Genomic DNA, 16,715 nt, shown 5'->3' with positions numbered 1-16,715 from the left:
GCAACCTGTAAATCCTTACTGCCCTCCTTTGCTGGTTTATAAGTATATATACCCCTACAAAATGAATTCATGTTAATTCATTTTATCTGAGACGCACTTTGCTAATCTGTGTCTAATTAGCCAATGTAGACATCTTACCATTTCATGAATTTTTAGACACTATTTCACAAAGAATATTACATGTGAATATATTTGTTGGACGCATGTATGTAAATAACAAGTCAATATGTTTCATCATGAAGCAATGTTGCATTGAATGTATGTTGTGTATATTTTTTTCTATGTGATGTTTATGTGCATGGTTTGTCGCACACAATAAATTGCATATATGGTGGTTTCTGAAGTAAAGATACCAAGCAAAGTGATGCAAGTGTTTATTGCTATATAATTATCATTTGCGTTGGGACACATGCCTTTTTTCAATTTTGTAAGGTGATGGATTATGGATTTTAACGAAAGATTATAGGTGCGTGATCTAGGAATGTGCAAACATTCATGAAATAAGAAGCCTACATTGTCTAAATAGACACAGATTAACAATGTGAACTCAAATAAAGTAACATGAATACATGGTGTAGGGAGTATATATACTTCCATCTAAAAAAGGGTGGCATCCATCAATACTGTTTGAGTTGGGATGTCTTCATGGAAATTCATACCTTTAAAAAGGTTCTCTAAGCGACACCACCAGTTGACTGATTGTATTGCGTGACTTGTTAGGATCACTTTGTCCTTCCTTCTTCCTTCAAGTTGATACCATTGGCCTGCCCGACACAGCTGCAGCTGTCTCCTGTAGAGGCGTGCATTTGGGACCAAGAAAATGCATGATGCCATTGATACTAGGAGAGGAAACTTGTCTCATTGTTGGATGGGCTATTCTCTTCAGATTACAAAATGTATGAAGGATAGACAATCTCTTGTGTGCACTGTGTCCAAGATCGCTCCCAGGTAGTGAAGGAATTGAGCTGGCACAGAGACAGATTTTTGTAATATATGTAATCCCAGTTGATTGAGAGTCACAACAATTATTTGATAATATTGGCATGCGTGTTGGTAAGAGGATGCCTTGGTGAGCCAGTCGTCTAGATATTAGATTAAAATTCCACTTTTCCTGAGGTAAGCTGCAACCGCCGCCATCCATTTGGAAAAAGTCAGTGGTGCAGATTGCAGAACAAAAAGGAGAACTTTGTATTGGAACTGTTCTCCCTATTGTGAACCTCAGAAATATCTGATGTTTTTTGCCTACTGGAATGGGAAAATCAGCATCTTGGAGATCTATTGAGCATAGCCGGTACCCCTGATAGATTATAGGTGAGATTTCATGGGGAGACAACATTCTGAACTTTTTTTTTGCAACTCATTTGTTAACTTTTTGTTTTAGATCTATAACAGGTCTGAAATCGATTTTTTGTCCCTTCTTCTTCACAAGAAAGTAATGGGAATACATTTCCATTCTTTTGAGAGGGGTTGGAATCTTTTCCATTGCATGTTTTTTAAGGCGGATGGAGACTTCCTGATGGAATAGGGATGATTTCTTTGGTGGTATGGCTGGTGGAGGCGACTTAAATCTGAGACTGTATCCACTCTCTACAATATTCAGAACACATTTATTGCAGGTAATATTTCTCCACTCTTCCAAGAAAAAAGTCGGGAAGGCACTCATAGTTTGTCACCTGTGGTTAGTTTAGTGGCCTGGGCAGATGCTTGCTGACCTCCTCTGCCTCTTGACTGCTGCCTGTGTTATTGAGGTCTCTTTTGCGGCTGGTCCTATTGCCCCATGGCCATTGAGTGTCTTGAACTCTCTGATGGAATTTGCGCAGGGCCTATAGGAGAGTCTCCTATATTCAGTCTTCTTCTCTAGTCCAATCGCCCAAAGAGTGTCAAGCTCAGTCTTCGTGTGATACATCTCATCATCGGTATGAGAACCAAACACAGTTGTTCCTGAAAAAGGGAGATTTAAAATATGTTGCCGAGCCTCAGATTTCAGTCCTGCGAGCCTAAGCCAAAAGGAGCAGCATAGTGCTAGACTGGGGTAGTAGCTATGAACCTCTGGTGTGGAGGTATCAGCTGGAGCACTGATAGTTTCCTACTTTACTTGAAAGGGGAAACAGTAGAAGAAAGAGCAGGTGGTTTTAGGGGAGCAGTCACTATGACCGAGTCCAGTGTAGAATCTATGTGAAGAAATACTGTATCTTGATCTAAAGGACAATATTTCCTCTGTAGGCGAGATGGTGCAGCCTTAATAGATGCTAGCGTTAAGAATAATTCCATTGAAAGTTCTAAGAGACATGAGATTAGAGGAAGCAATGGTCTGGAAATGGACTGTTGGTACAGTTTTGCAAAGATGACCAACGTACTGGCTGTGAAAGTCGGCGGTTAGTTTATTGGCACCTCTGATAATGACCTCATGGAGGCGATATCCTTGCTGAAGGTGAGCTTGTTAGTGTTGGGGAATACAGACTAGAGGATGAGGTTGTGTGATAAGACCTTAAAGATGCTAGGTCGGGATGATGAATCCAGTTTTCGTCTGAAGCGTGATCGTCTCAGTGATGGTGTGCAATGATGACGATGTGATCTGGACCATGTCCTCAACTTAGACCGGTTGCTGAGAGGTCTAGTATGACGGGATCTAGTGCACTTAGGTGGAGATGCCATTGGAATAATTGGTTGTGGTGATAGAGGGAGAGTGGCTGGTGGATTTGGTAGTGGGATTACCACTGAATTTACAGGTTGTGGAGAAGGATTGGAGGAATCATCCAGCATAACCTGTGGAATTGCAGAAGGCACTTGATGTGAGGAATCCAGTATGAAGACTGGAGATGATAATCTAGATGGAGAATGATTCAAAAGATTTTTATTTCAGCAAATAGGCAATGAGAGGACGTAAAAACATATTAAATAATGAAAACAGAATAAAAACAATAACATGTATCAAAACAATATAAGAAATTCATCACTCTAACACTTTCAATCAATAATAAAGGACACATCCATTCATAAGTTGGTAACAATGGACAATAAATATGCTACAGCCCACAAACGTAACAATTTCTAAGATCAGGGCGGGTTAGATTAATTTTTGCAGCTTACAGCTAAAAATCTAAAACACTTGTGCAAATGTAACATACCATCATGTCAATTGCAGTAAGGAAACAATTGCTTTAGTCAAGGACTAGATCGCCATCAGACTAGCTGAAGAGGGAAACACACACCATTTGCCTAATTCTCCATATTCCCATCAAATACCGGGTGATGGCAAAAACGAACAGTTTGTTGGTGTTGAATTTCAGCAGCCTAAGGGCGTCGTTATATTCCCTCACTCCAAGGTTCTGACACAGCGTAATTATCCAACACCTCCTGCAGTTCTTATAGAGTGGACAGAAAAACAAAAACGTGCTTGATGGCTTTGTTTGCAGCGCCACAACATGGGGACCGCATTAAGGGGCAGAGTTCTTTAGCGAAAATGCAGATGGAGTCGCCTAGCGGGGGGGGGTGGGCTCAATTTCATCCAGGGAATCTTCCTTCATGTAGGTATCTTTGCCCGAAATAAAAGAGTCATTCAAAGTGCCATGGCCCTCCTGCAAATGAAGGAGAAAGTCCCTGTACTCCCTGTGAGCGGTTTTAATTTGAGCCTTTGGAACAGTCCCTGTCACACCTGGTGAGCACTGTAGGCTGATTATCACAGTCTCTCGTAAGGTGGTCTTTACATACTTTATCCATGGAATATTGCTGGAGTCGGTATAGGAGAGAATTTCCTCCAGTCCGAACTCCGGTATAGCCCAGATCCTCCTCCAAAAGAGCACAGGGCGCAATGAAAGTGATCTTAGCCCAAAGCCCAGCCAAAGGGGGAGCAATAGAGTACTTATAGGGACGTCAACCAGGAGGAGCATAAACCTATTTTCCACCACAAATAGAGCAGTAACGCCCATGTGGCCCCAAAGTTCCACGCCATACAAAGCGGCCCCTAGTGCCCAATGCCTATAAATCTGCAGAGCAGCACACAGGAGGTTGGTCGACATGGCCTTTCTTCTGGCTAAATGGTGTGTAGCACTCACATGGATGAGAGGCCCCACCCCTACGTTGGCGCAATGGTCCAGAGAGATGACAAACTGTTGTACACAAACGGAACTCTACAGCGTCCTACTACCCCCTCGTAATAGGCCCAAAAACCTTTGGTCCAGGTTTTTAGAGAGGAGACAGGTACAGGATACTTCAGAGGACGAGGGCGTAAATGAACAGCCTAGAAGAGGAGATTCGACTGGGGGCACTGCACCATCTTGAGGTATAGCCTCTACTAACGCACTGTAGACTGGAAGATGGCATGTTCACGGTGGGAAGGACAGTAGGGGCCATAGACGGGAGTGAAGTGGTCAGCTTCTTTGAGTGGGAGGGCCTTTCGACACATAGCTTTATGGGTCTGAACTATTGTCATCTACAGGGATACACCTTATCATCAGATACCTGCCAATGTATTTTTGAAAACTGTTTGCATTTCTGCTGTCACTAATTACTGCCAATGACTGTGATGGTTGTTTTTTGTGTGAAATGCCAATACAAAAATTAATAAAAATAAATAAATCTGCAGAGCAGGTTGTACAGGGCGGAATTGAGAGCCTAATGCCAATTTAGTAATTCCACCTGTGATTTGTTCCATCTTTAACCTGCGCTTCGTGATGTGAGCTTTCCATTTCATGTGCTCTGTTAATGTCATGCTAGATAGACATCCGTTCCAAGGGGACACCTGATAACATTGGATTAGCCGTGGTAGTGTGAACTGGATTCAGGACCATCTCCTTTTGTCTTACTCACACTAATCTCTAGTCCCCACATCTTCAAAAAACACTCAAATCAATCCAACAGTTTTTGGAGTACCATAGGGAATTTAAATAGAAGGAGGGTGTTATCGGCATACATGAAAGTAGGCACCCTCATGTCGGCTAATCTGGGTACATCATTGTCTCATTGTTCCAGGAATTTGACTAGCCCATTAATATATCTGTAAAGAATGTGGGGGCAAGTACATACCCCTGCATAACTCCTCAGTTGACAGGTAAAGGTTCTGAAAACTCTTCGGTGTTGCCCCAACTTGCCTGTGGATAATTTCTAGTGTGTAGCCTTGCTAGAAAGTCAATCAGGTAATTGGGCATCCCATCTCAGCAAGCACCAACCAGAGTGACGTTCTAGGTACTAAATCAAAGGCTGAGCACAGCCCTACAAAAAAGACAAAGCCGACCCAATTCAAAGTGACGGTCTTCCAGTAGACAGTCTGTAAACGGAATACTTGATCAACGGTACTAGTGAACTCTCTGCATCCCGCCTGGAGAGGAGTTAAAACTTCCTCAGAATGAACTCAGGAGTATGCGGCGTCTGATTCAGATGAAAGTCTTAGTGATTTCATTCAAGAAAGCAATCCCACCATCTTCGCCTGTGAAGGAACATGGTGTCTTAACATCAAACTTTGTCTCGCCGTCAAAATTCTTGACGTGGAAGGTGCCCTCCTCCTCGATGTTGTGTGTGTTCTTGCCGTAGAACCAACTACTGACTGCGAGCAAGTAGGTGATGTACCTCTTCTTGAAGGGGGATGTCCTCGATGTTGAAATGGGACACTGTTTCTCACCAGATCCTTTCTTATTGGATTTCCGCCTGCGGGAGTCCTCAGAGTGTGAGATGGGCACTGGTAGAGGGAAAACTCTCTTCTTGCCCCCTTTGATGTCTCTCCAGCCAGGGAACCTTGCCTTCTCTGATGTTCCCCTGGACCATGCAGGCGAACAAATCTTCTCTCGCTCCCTCCAAGTACAACTGGAGAGTTTCCTACAGTGGTGACATGTCTGGGAATCATGATAATATGGCAAAGAGAGGATACTGATCCTTTGAGGGCCTGTTTTTGCCATTTTTCTGTCACATTCTGGGCATTTTTCAAAAAGAGGTGACATTTTGAGAAAATAATAGATATATTTCCAGACAGGAAAATATCTGAAAATACTCTTCGCCCTCAGGGGCGTCAAGTGACCTGCTTTTGAAAGGGTTTCTGAAAACAAAATGAAGGAAAAAAGCCTTAAGAAAGCAGAGATCTGCTCCAAATCCTGTCAACAGGAGCTGAAAAAAAGAACTGGGTAAAATGCCACCTGCAGGGCATGCTGCAACACCTGAAGTGATGATGCCCTTAAAGGTACAAAGCTCTATTCTCATTGTTTGAATGCTGCAGCCTATGCAGTTACATTGCCTGTGCTTGCCCTAGCTTTTGCTACTGTTTACTTTAAAGAAGTAAAGAGAGTTTGTGAAGGACGTTTTTAAAAGGTCACTTTTAATTATTCTTAGTGACTTGCCTTTTTGCATCCATTTTTTTAAAGTAAATTAATGTAATTGACAATAATGTGTTTTACGGCTGCAAACGGTATATTTTGTCAGACGTACATCCTGGCCTGTCCGAAGTAGGGCGACCATACTGTAAAACAAAATGGACTTTGACAGAACTGCTCGGGGATCTCTGCACGTGGGCGGGACTATTCAATGCTTACGATTACCAATGGAGATTTCATGAGTGAAAATAAAGAAGTATACAAACTCAAGATGTGACCAGCAAGCAAAATACCCCCTTTCTTACAAAATGAGGACGTGGTCATCCTGAATATTTGCTTCCTTAAAATCATAAGTTGAAGGTTGGTTGTTATCTTCCTGACTTTTTCTTTCCTAGGAAGAAGCTGGAATATAGTACCATTTATGCAGGCTTTTGGGGCTTTATGGCCCTTTAGGTCTTGGGCCTGCTCCAACAGACACAGCTCAACTTGAGGGTCTCAGACTAGGCAGTTGGGCTGGACTATTCCCATTGTAGCAGGCTCAAGTTTGTTTAGAATTTGGCAGGATCAGGTCTTGATTAGATGAGTGTGCAAAAAAACTATGGTTTGGAATCCAGCTTTGGGTACGTCCCGGTGTTGATCCTGTGCTACATAACGTGTATTTGTAAAGGGCACATTCACCCATAGGCATGTTGGCACTGAATAACAGATGTTTTATTGTTACACAACTCAATGGTACACATTTTATCGACCTCCGATGGATGAAAGGCTGAGTGGACCCGCTAGAATTTGAACCTGTGATTTTGAGGTCAAACACAGGCCCCTGCCGTGGACACGTTAGTGCACTGAGTCACCAGACCTTACAGGATTCAAGCTATACCTAATGGAGAAGGCCCAAGTAGTCCAAAAGTGAACTATGGATGTTGGTCTTCCTCTTCCTGGAGGGGACCTCTCTAGTTTGGAATGGACTATTCCTAATAAAGTGGCAACAAGGATGATGTGCATATATGAGGTCTCAGTCAACGTAGGAACAGTGGGCGAAAAAACATAATTCGGTCTGGAGTGATGGTCAGTGGCTTACATTCATTCAATGAGCATTTCTTCCGTCACTTTGTTTGGTGGAAATTGTGCATATACATAATCCACCGTCTGTCACAGCAGCCTAGGAAATCTGCAGTAACATATATATTGTAATAAGACGTGTCTATCATGGACACAGTAGGTAATGTATATAAGTAACATGTGTCCCCCTACTCCCATTCTACTTCATCACTTCGTGAAGGATTCATTTCTTCATGTTATTCCCCATCAGCTATGACCAGTTAAATGCCTAATCAGCCGGGGTGGTAAATAAGGTTTCAACTTTACTCAACTATATAATCTTTCCTGATTTTGTCAAATTACCCATGCTGCTTAGGTTGTCAATTAAGGGAGAGGAGTCATAGGTTCTGTTCTTGTCCACACTCTGAAATGTAGAAATAATCTATTTTTTAATTCATAAGTGCTCAAATTTACTACTTGGTAAAGGCAGACACCAAATCCTCTTTCTTTCTTTCTTTTTAGATATTTTATATTGACAAGATAAAATTCGTACTCGTGAGCAAAAGCTAATTTTTTTAATTCAAGAACGTGGCTCACTCAATAATACTAACCAACTGAAGTCAGTAAGTGCTGAATGAGGTGTGAAGATGTCATTGTCCACAATCTGAAATTCTGCTTACATTTAAGAACCAATACTCTTGGTTAATTTGAAAAGCTATAGGAATCCTTTCATTTTAACGATGGGCTAATTCATATGGAAATAAGTTGTGTACTTTCAGAAATGAATTAAAGCTAGAATATTGTTTGTAACTCGTATGTAAAGACTAGACCTGTTTGTATATCTGGATTTTAACGAACTGGAACCTTGCTTTGTTTAAGGCCCTCTATAGGTGGGGTTTTGAGGGGTGGGGAGAAAATGCAGGTACATATCGAGATTTTCCATTTCTCATTTCTTGCTGACATGAAACCTCTAATTTGCTTGGCTCTTTGGACAAAAGTATTTTACCCCTAAAAATAATTACGTTTAATGCAAATATACTTTCCAATTCCTGGAGTAGCATCTTCCATATTTCGGCCTCTTAAATCTGAGGAAAATGAGTAAGGAGAAGTGGCGGCAAAAGCACCAATCACATTTTTCGAGTACATTTAGAAAGAGACTGACTTTTTTGTTTTGCACTTTATCAAATCAACCTCATGGGTATTAAGGAATTCTAACAGCAGTTTGTTATAACGCAACTAAATGGTATACAGGTTTATCAACAATGGAAAGATATCTGGACCGACTTGTCAATTGTGGAATTCAAACATGTGACATAAGATCATGCAACAGGTACATCAATGACGCCTCCTCAGGGGTAGTAAGCGCTATATAAATGCAATTACAATACAATACAATACAATTCTTAAATAGCCTTCTCACAAGGACACCTGGTAGTTACACACAATGAGCAGTAAACTATCATCCTGGAATAGGAAAGACTGACCAACAGGCTAAACACCTATCTCTGTATTAGGCACAATAATGCGGGGTACTATTTTACCTTGATAGAGCAGTAAACCCTGCAACTAAGACGTGCTGTTAAATCTACGGAGAATTCTCACCAAGGGGATAGGACACCTCAAAAACCTCTTGGTCCTGTATCCTCAAACATCCAGAGCTTTGGCAAGAGGTTAGCCTCTGCCAACAGAGCTTTAATTTAATCCGTGTTACTTCAGATTGTGAATATAATTGTTTTAAGCTGCATCAGTGTATAACATTTCTTTTGATTTTTCTGTCTGCATCATTTGTGGTATGCTGGGACTGGTTTTATTTAAATACAGGCAACAGAACAATGACATTTCATTGTTTCATGACCACATTCATATTAGAGTTGAACTGGGTATAGCCAACATGTGCAGCGCAGCCTCCGCTACAGAAAACGCACGTCATTGCTCTTTCTTAGTTTTCTGTATATTTTGGACATTCTGCTGGTTATTATGTTTGGAGATCATCCACATTTGCTGACTTTCTATGAGAAATAAAGTGTAGAAACGCCAGAAACCAAGGACTGACTGGGGTCCACGAGGCATACAAATAGCGGGGCCGATCAAACTATGCCAGCAGCATTCCCGGCACAGACTGAAGTATTCATTAATTTTAATAACAGCCCACCTGAGTTGCCAGCTGGACTTAGTACTGGACACATGCGTAGCAACTCTGTGCATGAATGCTGTCCTTCTAAAATCATTCAGTGACCCTGTGAGACTCCTGTCCTCTATACAAAGTGCTATTAGGTGTAATGGTGAAGCAGACACACTCTGATTTATTAATATTTGAACTCTGGGTAAATGGCTACCACTGCAACGGGTGCCATTTACCAAGGAGTATCCCAGAAGGTAAGTACAGAGTCTCTCTGAGCCATTTGTTGTGGTACAATAGATCTCACAATGGAAAAGCTGTAATAACATCATACATTGTGGCTGTGTTCGGATTACTTTGTTCAGCAAGAGTGGAAAACTACCTAGAGTTAGGCAGAATCAATTTGAGTCAAACTGAGCTCCTTTCCACCAAGGAAAAGTTTGCACAGCAAAAAAGTGAGGTGGGTGACAGAGAAGGAGAGGGGGGAGGGTGGAGAGACAGAAGAAAGAGGGGAAAAGGGAGAGAGATAACAGACACAGGAGATATATAGATAGAGATGACAGAAAGAAAGAAGCAACAGAGAAAGAAATCAGAGACACAGAAGCAGCAACGATGGAATCAAGGGAAAAAACAGCTCACAGAAAAGAACTGATGAGAAATGGAGGGAGAGGAAAAACTGAAGGTAAGCGGAAAGGAGAAGACTGAATGGGACAGAAGGGAGTGGCAAGTTGAGAAGACCAATTCCTTTTTCTGTTTTTAAGAGCGGGAACTGAGAAAGCAAAAAAATGAGGAAGCGAAGGAGGTGGGCAATAAGGACAATCTAGTTTAAAAGGCATAATAGGGAAAGAGAAGAAAGATGTAGAGACACTGGAGATAGAGAGAAAAGAAAATAGACAAAGGGAGAAAATGAGAAAGGATAAAGATGAGGAAAATAATACAGTGGGAGAGCAGAGGAGACCGTAAATGGTAGAAAACCGAATGGAAAGTACAAGGGGGAAATGTGGACAGGTGGAACAATTAAAGTTAGGAAGAATAAAAGATGAGAAAGGAGACTGGGAAATATGCTGTAGAGATGTATTCACATGAATACTGACCTTGTGTATGAATATTTATTATTGCTTCGGTTGTGTAAAAGTTTCACCACAGGCTAAAACAGAAGGAAACGAAATTGGGATAAAAATCAAATTAGTAGATCGATCTGCATCCATCCAACCACAGTCTTCAACATAACTAAAATCCTCCAACCGCACACTTCAAATGCCATTCTAAATACTATCTTTTCTACTAGCTTACAACACTACCTTGGTGTTCTGCCAGTGGAGCAGCTCTAGTGAATGGTGTAGGAGCTCTATGTATGGGGAGCATAAGGCGATCAAGTAAGAATCATCATTGTGAGAGAGCTGCAGATAATGAAGAGAATGCTGGTTGTTGTTGAGCTTTAAGGTAGTGTGTGACGTTGGCTGTGCTAGAGATGGTGAGCATGATTCTCAAAAGTAAACTTACACATTTAAGTTTACGCTTTTTCAGTGTTCACAAAGTGCAGATATTCCACACATAAAATGATAGGAGTGTCCTACTCTGGACAGAGCTATATTGTTATGTGCAGAGTTCTCTGCTTCGCGGACTGGCCTATCTTTTTATGTGCAGAGTTCTCTGCCCAGACTGTGGAGTCTCAGCACTCGTGAACTTACTACTAAAATGCAGTTTTGTGAATGCTGAAAAAGCGTAAGCTTAAACAAATGTGTACATTTAATCATTGCGAATCAGGCCCAAAGAGGATGGAAGAGAAACTCTAGCAGTGAGGAGGAGTATAGGGAATACTGCAGGAACATCATCCATGAGCATATTGAGGAATGGTGTACTGTGCACATCAACCAGGAACTGGAATTGTTTTGAAGAGCAGGCTATAGGAGAGCTGGAGAGGGTGGTATTAGGGTGTTGGAGCACAAGTAGAAGGGGAGCTGTAGGAAATGCCACGTGTGTTCTGGAGCCAGGACATCAGCAGCTAACGCTGTATGTAGGAGTGCTTTCTACAGGGCTGCAGGGTATATTTGCTTTCAATCTAGACGCAGAAGGGGGTGAGGTGGTTACTTTACAGTTACTGGAACACTCACCTTGGCACAAGAAGAAATAATCTTCTGTTCTTCCTTCGGGGACGTTACCATTGGAATCAGGCACATGGGGTCGAAGCCCTCAATTTTTTGCTGGGGAGAATAAAGAGTTAGGTGGTTATAGTCAGATGAAGAGAACCCAAAAAGGCTACAGCTCTTGAAAGTGGATAAGAGCCCCATACGTTGCTGTTAAATGATGTACATTCTCTATGATACTGGCCAGGTTCAAACTTGCATAGGCAGGAACCTGCTGGTATCGTATAATATCACAGCTGAAAGTCAAATGAACTTTGACAATACAAAGTTATCTTTTAGACTTCTTTACACCTCTTCTTATCTTGTACAAATCACACAATCTCAAGAACCCCCATTGGCAGTCGCACTCTCTACTATTTAGTTACCAAATACTGAAATTCACTACTTTTAGAGATTAAGTCCGATAATAATTTCCTGTTTTTTTTTAAAAAAAAGTCTTAATGCCTGACTGTTTCGGGAGGTTATTTAATGTTCTCTTCTGCCTTTTTTTAAAATTTTTTGGGGCTAGGACATTCTCTTAGGGTATCAAAGCTCTCTACAAGTGTGTATTCAGTCGACCTTTTAGTCTGGGACTCCTAGTCTTCCACATTAGTTATGATCACGTCTAGCTTCATTTTGGTGGGTTAACAGAGAATTTTGCACTAGACAGCCATTTTACCAAAGCTTATAGTAGCTGAGCACTACCTCCTTGATGCAGCTGCACACTCGCCAGACAGCATACAGTGATGGTTGACAAAATGAGGATCGCCACAGGAGGGGATTATACACTGGAGGTCTCGTGGACTTTTATTACTGAAGTCACAGTTCAGAGAAGCTCATCTTACTCCATGCCCGGAATTGTTTCTATTCCCAAACTATTGGACTACGTGAAGCCAGAAAACTGAGGGAAATAGTTCTTGAAGCACTACATGACCACTAGAGAAGTGAAGGTATCCATTAAGGCATGTATGCCAAAGGCTTGAGGCATAGGTTTACAAAGTACCATGAAAAGCATGTATCCCAAAAAAAACACAGATGCCGCTTCTATTGTGATGTGAAAGCCTGAATTGCCTTCCAAGGAAAGGATCTAGGATGCTAAGTGGACAAGCCATGCTGGGCTTTCTCTACAAACTGGAGGGCAACCGGAAATTCTGTTAAGGTGGATGGCATATCGCAATGGGAAATATACGTGTTTACCCTGCAGTTATCAGGATTTGTCAGATGGTGATAACTTGTAGCCCAAATACTAAGAATTCTCGGTTGGCAGGGATAGTAAAAGTACAGTGGCTTCACTCCCTAAACACTGTGTCCGGTGATTCAGAATACAATTAGACGGCCCAAAACCGTCTAGCATGCCGGGTGAGTGTGCAAGAGGCAAATTCACTTTCAAATAGAAGGGGTGTATGGTTACTAACATTTAGAGGAGGCTTCCACAATTCCCTAATCATATTAACTGAACCTGGCCAACTGATAACAGAAAAATAAGCAGAAATAGTACAAAGATCTAATTAAAATAAACATTGTGTAATGACCTGCGTGCCATTCACTTCAGTTCTCGAGTTCTCATATACTTGGGTTTGCTCTAGAACTCTCAGAGTTCAGTTACTCCTGGCTCCCTGTGGGTAGGGCGTTATCCCTGTAGATGAAAACCAGTTACTTACCTGTAACTTTGGTTCTCCAGTATTGGTAACTTTCATGGATTCCCATAGCTTGTATCATTCCCAGTCGTCAGAATGGGAGCCTCGGTAAATAAAAAAATAACATAGCAGTAGGTACAAAAGAGAAAGAAAGGCCTCATTTCATTTTGTAGCATATCCACCTCTTTCTGCAAGAGAGACCAAAAACATGTAACAACCAATCAGATTAGCCTCACTCCATAGAACCTTCCTGAAAGAGCCTCAGATTTTCGTAGCCGTTGTGTAAGGGTAACCACATTTGCTGAAGGCTGAGCTTTCCCAGGGGAGGAGGGTGGGCGCATGGGAATCTATGAAAGTTACCAATAGTGGAGAACCAAAGTTATAGGTAAGTAACTTGTTTTCTTACTCCAGTATTGGAACTTTCATAGATGTCAGAGTAGCTAGCTGTTAGCAATAAAGCACATTTTGTGACAGAAATACTGAAACAACTCTGTATCCATACTTTCATAATAAGTTAACAGACTTTGAAACAGTAGTCAGTAAACATTATCAGATACAAAATGCGCAATTTTAGGAAGGAGGGATAGAAGGGAAAGCTCACTGCATATTGAAAGAGATTCCTCAGGACTGCTTGTCCCACTGCCGCCTCATTCCGTGTGGAAGAGTCCAAGCAGTAGTGCTTTGTGAAAGTGTAGGCACTGCTCCATGTAGCTGCCCTACAAATGTCTTTGATAGGAACTCCAGCGAAGAGAGCAGCAGATGATGAAACTGATTTGTGAAGTGAGCCCGGACACGTCCTTCTAGCGGCTTACCAGCCGCTTGGTGACAGTAGTGAATTGTGCTGGCAATCCAACGTGTAATCCCTTGCTTTAAAAGGGGAAAACTTTTTCGAGGAGCACTGAAAGCGACAAAGAGTTGTGTAGACTTCCTGAAATCCTTTGTGCGTTGAAGATAAAATTTCAGGCATCTCTGGACATCCAAGGAATGAAGACACCTTTCTGCTGGAGTTGTAGGTCGAGGGGAAAAAAAGAATTTAGAACGACAGGTTCATTCAAATGGAAATTCGAAGGGACCTTTTGAATAAATTTCGGATTTGTCCTTAGAATTAGAGTGTCGTTTTTGAACTGTAAAAAGGGTTCCTTAATCATGAGAGCTTGAAGTTCTCCAACTCTCCTGGCTGACGTTAAGGCTAGAAGAAGAGCCACCTTCCATGACAGAAATTTAAGATCCGTTCTATGAATAGGCTGAAACGAAGGTCTCATGAGATGAGCAAAAACCAAGTTGAGTTGCCACATTGGAGGCGGAGGTCAACCCGGAGGGAAAACTCTAAAGAGCCCTTTCAGGAATTGTTTAACAATCCTCGCAGACCAGAGGGAAGGGCCAGAGGCTGTCTGTCTGAATCTAGAGATAGCCAGCCGCCAGGTGTACCTTGATGAAAGAATGTGCAAGACCTGATTTGGCCAGAGACAGAATGTAAGGTAATATTTGATGAGTAACAGAAGAGAATGGATGAAGGTTCTCTCGGTGGCACCACAAACAAAAACGTTTCTATTTTGCGCAATAGGTCTTATTTGTACTTCGTGCACAGGGGCTTGAGCTAAAACCTCTTTACAGTCTTGAGGGATATCTAAACTCTGGAACTCTCGGTGCTCAAGAGCCACGCTGTCAACTGAAGTGAGCTCTGGTCCGGATATACCACTTGGCCCTGGGGCATCGTCAATAGAGAAGGAATGGGATGCAGGTGAACCGGCTGATCTTGAGAGAGTATTAGAAGCTCTTTGAACCAGAACTGGCGGGGCCACACCGGTGCTATTAGAATCATTGTGCAGGGTTCCGTCTTGAGTTTCCGGTGTAATCTTGGAATCAGGGGAATTGGCGGAAAGGCATAAGCAAATGCGCCTGACCAGGCCATCGAAAGAGCATTCCCCAACGATCCTCAATGGTGATCCCTGTTTGCATAAAACCAGCATTTCCTGTTGTCTGGTGTAGCGAACAGGCCTATGGACGGAGTGCCCCAACGAGTGAAAATTCCGTAGAGAGTGCCCTGATCCAGTTCCCACTCGTGAAAGACTGATTTCAGACGACTCAACGTATCTGCTGTCGTGTTGAGGGTACCTGGAAAATGCTCTGCTGAGAGAGCGATTTTTTGAAGAATTGCCCATAACCAGATCTCTCGGGCCTACTTCGAAAGAAGTTGAGATCTTGTTCCACCTTGCTTGTTCACATAGTGCATGGCCGTTGTGTTGTCTGTACGGACCAGGACGGTGGAGTTCCGAATCCTCGGAAGGAAAGCTTGTAAAGCCAAACGAATCGCCTTGAGCTCCAGAAGATTGATGTGGAGAGTGCGTTGCTCGGGTGCCCAGTGACCGCTTACTTGAAGGTCTTGCAACACCGCTCCCTAGCCTTCTAGAGAGGCGTCTGTGGTTAGTATTAAAGGAGTTGGAGAATCTTTGAAAGTGAGACCTTTCGAGATATTGTCCTTGATGGTCCACCAGTTGACCGCCTCTTTCATAAGAGGAGTGATTATTATCTTGTCGTCTAACGAGCCTTCTGCCTGGCGCAATTGCATGTCCAGTTGTTCTTGCAGGAGGCGCATACAAAGTCTGCAATGCGGAATTAAGGGAATGCAGGAGGAGATCGATCCTAGGAGAGATTTGTATAGACGGACGGACAGAGTTTGTTTCTTCTGCAATTAGCCTTTCTGTCTTTCCTCTGATGGGAAAGCTTTGCAACAAGTTGTATACAGAATGGACCCTAGAAACTTGGCCGACCTGGATGGACGAAGAACTGACTTGTCTCTGTTGAGTTGAAGCTCCAGATGATTGAAAAGCTGAATGCAACTATCGACTGCCCTTGTAGTTGCTTGAGAAGATGGAGCTTTTATCAACCAATCGTCCAGGTAGGGAAAAACCTGCAGTGACTGTTTTCTGAGAAACGCCGCAACTGGGGCAAATACCTTTGTGAATATCCACGGAGCGGATCCGAGTCCGAAAGGCAGGACCCTGAACTGAAAGTGGCTCTTGGCTGCTGTGAAGCTTAGAAATCTCCTGTGGGCTGGGTGAATAGGAACATGAAAGTATGCGTCCTCGAGATCCAGAGTTGCCATATAATCGCCTGGATTCAGGAGACGCAAGATATCCTGAAGAGATACCATCCGAAACAAGAGTTTTATGAGATAGGTGTTGAGCTCCCTCAGGTCTAAGATTGGGTGCCATTTTTCTTCCGTCTTGCGAACCAGGAAAAACCTGGAATAGAACCCTTTTCCTCGTTGGGTTAAAGAAACTGGCTGTATGGCTGCTTTGAGACGAAGCAGATGCAGATGTTTTGATTCGGTGGCGCGAGGGGCTCTGGAAGGTGGAAGGTGTTGAAACTAATGTGTGGCCAAACCGGATGATATTGAGGACCCACCGATCAGATGTTGTGATCTCCCAGCTGTGGAGGCATTGTGATATCCTGCCCCCCACTAATGTAACAGGGGGAGAAGGAACAGTAGGCA

The 16,715-nt window shown here is 42.6% G+C and overlaps 1 protein-coding gene across 2 annotated transcripts in view; it reads right to left on the bottom strand.

Annotated features, from left to right (window-relative positions):
* The window catches only part of KCTD13 (potassium channel tetramerization domain containing 13), a 171,490-nt gene that overhangs the window by 90,451 nt on the left and 64,324 nt on the right, over nucleotides 1-16,715 (bottom strand). For both annotated transcript variants that reach the window (XM_078652417.1, XM_078652418.1), the window contains exons 4-5: nucleotides 11,571-11,660; nucleotides 10,551-10,603 (exon numbers count right to left, since the gene is read on the bottom strand). In XM_078652417.1, coding sequence (XP_078508543.1) covers nucleotides 10,551-10,603; nucleotides 11,571-11,660 — 143 coding nt within the window. The remainder of the gene's footprint in view (nucleotides 1-10,550; nucleotides 10,604-11,570; nucleotides 11,661-16,715) is intronic.

The sequence above is a fragment of the Lissotriton helveticus genome, chromosome 7, assembly GCF_964261635.1.
Source record: "Lissotriton helveticus chromosome 7, aLisHel1.1, whole genome shotgun sequence".
Lineage (NCBI taxonomy): Eukaryota > Metazoa > Chordata > Amphibia > Caudata > Salamandridae > Lissotriton > Lissotriton helveticus.
The sequence above is the reverse complement of the archived record's forward strand: the minus strand, read 5'-3'. Positions and strand labels throughout refer to the sequence as shown.